This window comes from Tupaia chinensis, unplaced genomic scaffold, assembly GCF_000334495.1.
Source record: "Tupaia chinensis unplaced genomic scaffold, TupChi_1.0 Scaffold000047_1, whole genome shotgun sequence".
Classification (NCBI taxonomy): domain Eukaryota; kingdom Metazoa; phylum Chordata; class Mammalia; order Scandentia; family Tupaiidae; genus Tupaia; species Tupaia belangeri.
The window spans coordinates 2,186,832-2,194,590 of record NW_006159505.1 but is presented as its reverse complement, the minus strand read 5'-3'; the positions used below and the strand labels follow the sequence as shown (position 1 = coordinate 2,194,590).

General features: G+C 42.7%; 1 protein-coding gene across 2 annotated transcripts in view; it reads left to right on the top strand.

Annotated features, from left to right (window-relative positions):
* Positions 1–7,759, top strand: part of FCHSD2 (FCH and double SH3 domains 2) — a 252,607-nt gene that overhangs the window by 235,143 nt on the left and 9,705 nt on the right. For both annotated transcript variants that reach the window (XM_006140959.3, XM_006140960.3), the window contains one exon: positions 209–343. In XM_006140959.3, the coding sequence (XP_006141021.1) occupies positions 209–343 (135 nt within the window). The remainder of the gene's footprint in view (positions 1–208; positions 344–7,759) is intronic.

Below are 7,759 nucleotides of genomic sequence, written 5' to 3'. Positions count from 1 at the left end.
AGGCAGCCCTTGAACGACATTTTACTCTTGGTTTAAAAAGGAAAAAATCTCTCTCCTTTCCTAACACTGGAAATGCAAGTGAGAACAGATAGTTATTTCTGTATGCAGGTAATAGGTAAATTAACATTCTGAAACATTCACATTGAGTGTTTCCCCTGCTTTTAACCATTTTCTTGAAGTAACCAAACTGTTCTCTAATTTTTTCTAGCTGAATGCAGATACTGAAAGAGAAGAAGGAGAAGAATTTGAAGACAACATGGATGTTTTTGATGATAGCAGTTCCAGCCCTTCTGGTACCTTAAGAAATTATCCACTCACCTGCAAAGTTGTTTATTCCTATAAGGTTAGTATTTCTGCAACACATTACTGACGTTAAATTGTGAGAACTTGGAGTATGTGCATCACTGCTCCTACCCAGCTGCTCGTGCTGTGGGCAGAAGCAACGTAACGTGCTGGTGAATAGTCTAGGCTCTGACCTCAGAGTTAAAGTTCTGGGTTCAAGTTCTGTCTCTGCTGCCTAGTGTGCTGTATGACCTTACCCTAGTCCTTTAGTCTCTGTGAGCCTTAGTTTCCTTATTTAGATCACGGTTATATGAAGATTAAGCAAGATAATACTTTTATAGCAAAACACTTAGCACAGCACCCAGCATATAGTAAAGTTTCAGTGAATACTGCAGTCGCCTTATATGCAGTTTCAGTTACCTGCCGTGAACCATGGTCTGAAAATAGGTGAGTATAGTACAGTAGGATTTTTTTTAAATTTATTTCCTTCATGAGAGAGGAGAAGAGAGTGAGGAAGAGAGAGAGGCACCCTTGATGGGATCTTCACACCACAACCTCCCCCAAGCCCTGCAGTCAGCCAGAATCACAGGCACACCCACGAGCACACCCAGCACATTCCAGATAGACCCAGGACGCAAACCCAGAGCCTTCCCATGTGGCCTCCAGCATCGTATCAGCCATGCCCCTATGCCGCGCCTCTGTAACTGGCCAGTAAGATCGTCTTAGAGAGAGACCACAGTCACACAAGTTTTATTATACTACGTCTATTACTTGTTACTGTTCATCTCTTACTGTACCTAACTTATAAATCAAGCTTTATCACAGCTATGCACTGTGCATGTACTTCAGGGGGAAATGTTGTAGAATTCTGTACCATGTCCAGTTTCGGGCATCCAGTGGGGATCTTGGACTGTATCTGCCATGGTTAAGAGGGAATGACCGTACAACTCTTACCCTTATTATCAGTGGCCTGCTTGGGAATAGGACCCTCTGTTAAGACAACTCTCAAAATTGATATCAAAGAAGAATGGTTTTACAAAGCAGTTGTTAAAACTCTGCCTTTGAGGACGTGGTGGTTAGGGCGCTGGACACTTCCACATGGCCAACCATGGTTCTAGTCCCAGACCTGGTAGCTTGAACGCGCTCTCTCGCTCGCTCTCTCTCTCTCTCTCTCTCTGTGTGTTTCTCTCTAGTCAAATTAAAAAATAAGTAAATGAATGAATAAAATGAAATAAGTAATTCTTTAAAAAAAAAAAACTCTGCCCTTGGGACGAGTAGGTGGTGTTGTGTTTAAGGCACTGGACTCCCACATGGCCAACTGCAGTTTGAGTCCTTGACCTGGAAGCTGTGTTCTCACTTTCCTCTCTCTCTCTGTCTGTCTCTGGTGAGCACAGGTGCTCTGTAACAAATTTTAAAATTAATAATGATAAATAAAGTTAAATAAATAACTATTTAAAAAAAAAAAACTGTCTTTCCTCATCCTCGTGTTCGCCATGTTAAACATAAACCTGGGAAAATAGATGCCGGAATTTCCAAACCTGATTTGGTGTAATAGTTCATCTCTCTCACCCCTGCCTGGCTTTTCCACTAACTTTCTGCTCAGCACAAAGTAAACGGATTTTCCGTTCCCCAGTTCCTCTCTGTACTCACCCTCTCCTGCAGTCTAGTCTGTCAGCCAGTCCTGTTGCATCCACCCAAATCGACTCCCTTTTCCCCATCTCCACTGCCACGTCTTAGCCCAGGCCATTGCTTCAATGACTGTAAAAGAAAGAAAAAAAAAACTCATAATTGCTCTTCCTCTTTCATCGTTGCTTCCCATAAGTCCATTTCCCACTCTGTGATCAGAATTACCAAGTTTAACATACAAGGGAGGGACCAACAGATGGCATAGTGGTTATGTCGCTGGACTCCCATGTAGTCAACCGTGGTTCAAGTCCCAAACCCAGTGGCTTAAAACTCATGCCAGGTGCATGTGCGTGCATGCTCAAAGTCCCAAGAGAAGAATGGAGGAGAAGGGATTGCAGCATGACCATCCCCCCGGGAGGTGATTTCTCACTTTTTGTCTGTCTGTCTCTGTCTCTCCAGCAAGCACACACACCCTGTAGCAAAAAATCTCTCTTAAAAAAGAAATACAAGGGAGATGATTATGTTCCCCTTTCTAAAGACCTTTTTTAAGTTTTCTGTCATATATAGGGGAAAAAAAAAAGAATTCTTCCCTAGAGTTTAGAGTGTCCAGCCCGCTGTGACCCCGCCTGGCTCCCGAGCTTCATGTGGGATCATTCCCCTAGCTGCCCTCTCACTACACATCAGCCGCTCCAGCTGCCTTTCCATCTTCAGAAGCACCAGGCTCCTTCCTGACTTGACATCTGTGCACTTGCTGCTCTCTGTGCTTAGAACTCTTCCCCCAAACCTCAGTTGACTGCCTGCTGCTCTGCACTAAAGCCTAGCTCAGTACTGCCCCCTAAAGGCAACCCTTCCTGAGTTCATAGCCAGCTCCTCAGTCACTGTCCTCCATCACACTTGCCTTCTTTCACTTACTGTGTAACGGTCAGATGTAATCTTATTTGTCTTTATAGTTATTTGTTGGGTCTCCATTAAATGCTGTGAAGGCAGAAACTTGGCTGTATACCTTCACTGTGTGATTTTAGCACCTAGGACAATGCCCAGCACATAAAAGTCATCAGTAAATAATAGTAGAATGAATAAACAGATGACCTAAGGAAGGCATAAACAAATGAATGCTCTGGTCCCCATTCCAATGGAGACACCAGTGAGAGAGGATTCTACCAAGAGAACGACAGAGAGAGGGTCTGGAGACAATCTGCACCTATTATACGCCGGCCAGTCATACTCCTACCGCCACTGTCCCAGTGTAGCACAAATTGGCAGTGTTTACATCTCAGTATCAGTGATTCCCAGACCTTTTTTAGATCAACATCCTTTCATTTTATTTAAATTTATGATATTTCCTGTTTTCTAAAAGGGTCAGGGTTTTCCTTCCAATGCAAGTTGTTTTGATGACCTTTTGAAAATGTAAGTGCCAGCCCATGGTCTGATGGTTAAGGTGTTTCAATCCCACATGGCTGATCACATGATTCGAGTCCCAAGCCCAGTGACTTAAACATGCCAGACCTGTGTGCATGCATGCCTAAAATCTCAAAAAGAGGGAGAGATGGAGGAGAAGGGATTGAAGCATGACCATGCCCCATGTGGGAGGTGCTTTCTTACATTCTCTCTGCCTCTGTCTGGTGAGTGCAAAATTGAAAAACAGGAAAAAAAAATTTGAAATAATCTTCTGAAATACTTGAAAAGGCCTTATAGGATATTATAAAACTAAGGTTATGAATATTCCGTGATTCCATCTCTCATTGTTATATTTACTTGAAAGTTCCACAATTAAAATGTAAGATCCTTGAAATGGAGAAGGGTCCTAAGTGTTCAAGTGATTTTAAACACCTTATTGTCATCCAACATTCCTCTATTGGCATATCCAAAAAGCCCTCATAATTGCCTCCCAGTAGTTCATTTCTCACTCTGAAATGAATTATCATTTTTCCCTTAGAGAAGAAGAGGGGAGAGGGAGGAAGCACCCCAGTGGGGTACACTCCTTTCTCCATTTCTCCATCCTGTCAGGATTTAAGGCACCCATGCATACATTCCTGGAGTATTCTTCAAGCTACCAGAACTAAGACTCAACCATAGGTTGGTCCTGTCAGATCTAGCTCCCTTAACCACTAGCTTACAGGACCAACCCAGAATTATCTTTAACACATAACGGTGACAATCTTCATTCCCCTTTCTAAAGCCATTTTTAAGCTTTCTATCATATGTAGAAAAAAAATCAACTCTTCCACAGGGTTTATAGTATCCAGCCTAATCCTAGGCATTTCTCCTTTGGTTAAACCAGACTGTACAAATCTAGTCTTATTGTTTATATGCTTTTAAAAGTTAGCACTGGGACCAGCAGATGGCATAATGGACTTGCTAGACTACCACATAGTCATCCGTGATTTGAGTCCTGGACTCAGCAGCTTTAAACTCATGTTGGGCACATGTGTGTGCATGCCCAAAACCCTGAGAGGAGAATGGAGGAGAAGGGATTGCGGCAAGGCCAGCCCCCACCCAGGGTGATTTCTCACTTCCTTGTCTCTCCGGCAAGTGCATGTGCCCTATAACAAAAATCTCTCAAAAAATTTCCCTGAAAACAATTTTCAAGAATCAGGGAAGAGGGGCCAGCAGCTAGCGTAATGGCTATGTTGCTGGACTCCCATGTAGTCGACCACAGTTCGCATTCCAGACCTGGTGGCTTAAAACTCATGCCAGGCACATGTGCGTGTATGCCCAAGATCTTGAGAGAAGAAAGGAGAAGAAGGGACTGTGGCGTGGCCATCCCCCAGGGGGGTGATTTCTCGCTTTCTGTCTCTATGTCTTTCTCTGTCTGGCGAGCGCATGTGCCCTATAACCCTCCCCCAAAAAAAAAAAAGTTAGCACTGTCCTTCATGTTTTGAAGACTGTTTATAATTCATTTTCATAAATTCGTATGGAAATAATGCTTTGACAATGTCAACATTTTATATTAAACATATACCAGTTCATTAAACAAAAATATTTAGTCAGTTAATCATTGAACAAACATTTATTGAGTGCCTGACTTGTGATAACTTGGGGAGAAGTGAGAATGAATATGACCTTATCCTTGCCCTCCAGGAATGGATAGTGTGTAGGAGATAAATATTAAGCTAGAAAATAGAACATATATGAAACAATTTATAGTAAAGGTAAAGCCACTGATTCTACCTGCGATACTTGGGAGAAATTTTACCAATGAAGTGGCATTTAAATTAGGTCCTATGGCCAGCCCAGCCTGGTGGTTAAGCATTGTATATAGTGAACCAGATCCCACATGGCTGACCAGTTCAAATTCCAGCCCCAGTGGATTGAGAAACATGCTGAGTGCATGCGTGTGCATGTCTCAGAATCCTAGTGGGATGGAGAAATGGAGAAGTAAGGGTTGTAATATGACCGTGCCCTATTTAGGGGTGCTTTCTCTTTGGCCAGCCCATGTGCCCTCTAGCAATCAGCTCCTCAGTTAAACAGTATGGTACCTTTCCAGATACCGTGAGAGAGGAAGTTGAAGAAAGAGCCCTTTTTTTCCCTTTCATTAAAAAGGGACAGAAAGAGAGAAAAAAATAAGCACCCTCAGCAGAGTCTCGCACCACAGTCCTGCAGCCAGTCAGAGTCAGACTTGTGCCTATGCACCAGCGTGTACAGGTTGACCCAGGATCCAAACTCCATCGTCCATCTGGCTTCCAGCACTGCAGAAGGTTTTACCACTATGCCACCATGGCTGGGCCAAGGAAAAAGCCTTCTAAGCACACTGAACAGGAGATACAGGGACAGGATATGATGAGAGTGTGGGGTGTTTAGAAAATGTTAAATTCATTGATGTTGGAGTAGTAAATCAGGGGATTAACAGACCAGCCGGACACAAAGGTGTTTGTGTCAGACTGAGGACTTTGATTTTTACTTTGGCTGGAGGGAGTCATTTGGTGTCTGAAATCAAACTCAGCTTTTAAGAAGGTGACCCTGGTCATGGTATGTTTACTCAGCAGGTAGTGTGGAATAGAGACTGACTTCAAGCCTATTCATGATTTCTATAATCCAGACCAATCAAGAAGGCCTAGATTAATCTGGCAAGAATGAAGAAAAGCAACGTTTAATGGTTAGAGTCAGAAGACTTGATACGTTTGCCCCTAATAGCACCAATCCTAAGAAAATGAACCATAATAGAGAAAAAAAATGTGAATACAAAAACGTTTGTTGGTTATGGTACTTCTTTATAATAGCTCAGGGTTGAAAGTCCGGGAAGGGAACAGTCAAGCAAATTAACCATCGTATACTCCAACTATGATATATGGTAATGAGGACTATTGAAACTTATATCCATTTTTTACATAAGAGGAAACACTTATGTTATTATATCAAATTAAAAAGTAGTATCCCAGGGCCAGTTCCATGGCCTAGTGGCTAAGGGAGCTGGATCCCACGTGGCTGGCAGTGTGGTTTGTGTTCCAGTCCTGACGGCCTGAAGGACACACCAGGAGTATGTGCACGCGTGCCCAAAGTCCCAACAAGAAGAAATGTCACCATGCATTGTTACCGTGCTCCGTTGTGGCGTGCCTTCTCCCTTTCCCCCTCTCTCTGTGTTTCTGTCTCTGAAGAGCACTTGTGCCCTCTGGCAAAAAAGAAACAAACGGATTTAGAGATAGATACTATATTGTAGGTACCTTTAAGATCTCAGTTATGCACATTTTTCAGCTTTTCTCCAATTAACATGTGTTACTCTCATAATCAGGAAAAGCGTATTGTTTTAAAAGAAAATACAGGAAATTTGGAAAGATACTGATGGGAATGGAGTTCTGGCTGTCCCAGGATATTAGGACTTAAGAAGACAGTATGAGACCATGAGTAGATGCAGTAACCATCTACCGACGACTTACTGTCTGTAGCTGGGAAGAGTGAGAAGAGATAGTCCTTGCCTTAAGGAAGTCATTCTGTTAGGACACCTTCAAGGTCAATAACTAGAGAGGGCCAGCCCATGGCCTGGTGGTTAAGGCAGCTGAGTCTTGGCCAACGGTGCAGTTTGAGCCTTGGACCTGGTGGCTTGAAAAACACTGGCTGCATGTGTATGCTTGGCCAAAATTTCAAAAGGGAGAAGGGATTGCAGTGTGGCCATACCCCATGGGGTTGCTTTCTCGCTCTCACTCTCTCTCTCTCTGTCTCTGTTTCTCTCCAGCAAGCATGTACTACTCCTGCCTGCCAGATTTTAAAATAAAAACTATAGTGTCAGAGTTAGTCAGTGAGATGCACACGACTTTTGAGAATAAAAGGAGTAATTGGCTAGCTCTCAGAAAACGTGTGAGCTAGGGCCGGTAGGTGGCATGGTGGTTAAGTGCACCGGACTCCCATGTGACTGACTACAGTTTGAGTCCTGGATCCTGGCTTGCTTTCTCACTTTCTCTTTGTCTCTCTTGCTCTCTCGTTCTGTCCCTCTCTGGTCAAATTAAAATAAATAAATAAATAAATTTAAATAAAAATAATTCTTGACTTGTTAGGTCGGGGAACTGGTCACCTCTGCTTCAGGATACGTGGCCAAGCTGGTGTCAGTCTCTCGGAAGAGTACTGTGTTAGTAGACAACCTGCATAGCTCCTTGAATTTTTTTTTTTTTTAAGAATGATTTATTTGAGGCCAGCAGGTGGCATAGTACAGTGGCTAAGGGCACTGGACTCCCACATGCCCAACCGCAGTTCAAATCCCAAACCTAGTGGCTTGCTTTCTCACTTTTCCTCTCTCTCTCTCTCTGGTCAAATTAAAACAAATGAATAAAATAAAGTAATTCTTTAAAAAAAAAACTTAAATTTTAAAAAATAATTTTTTTCTTTTTCTTTTTCTTCATTTTTTTTTTTTTTAGGGGTT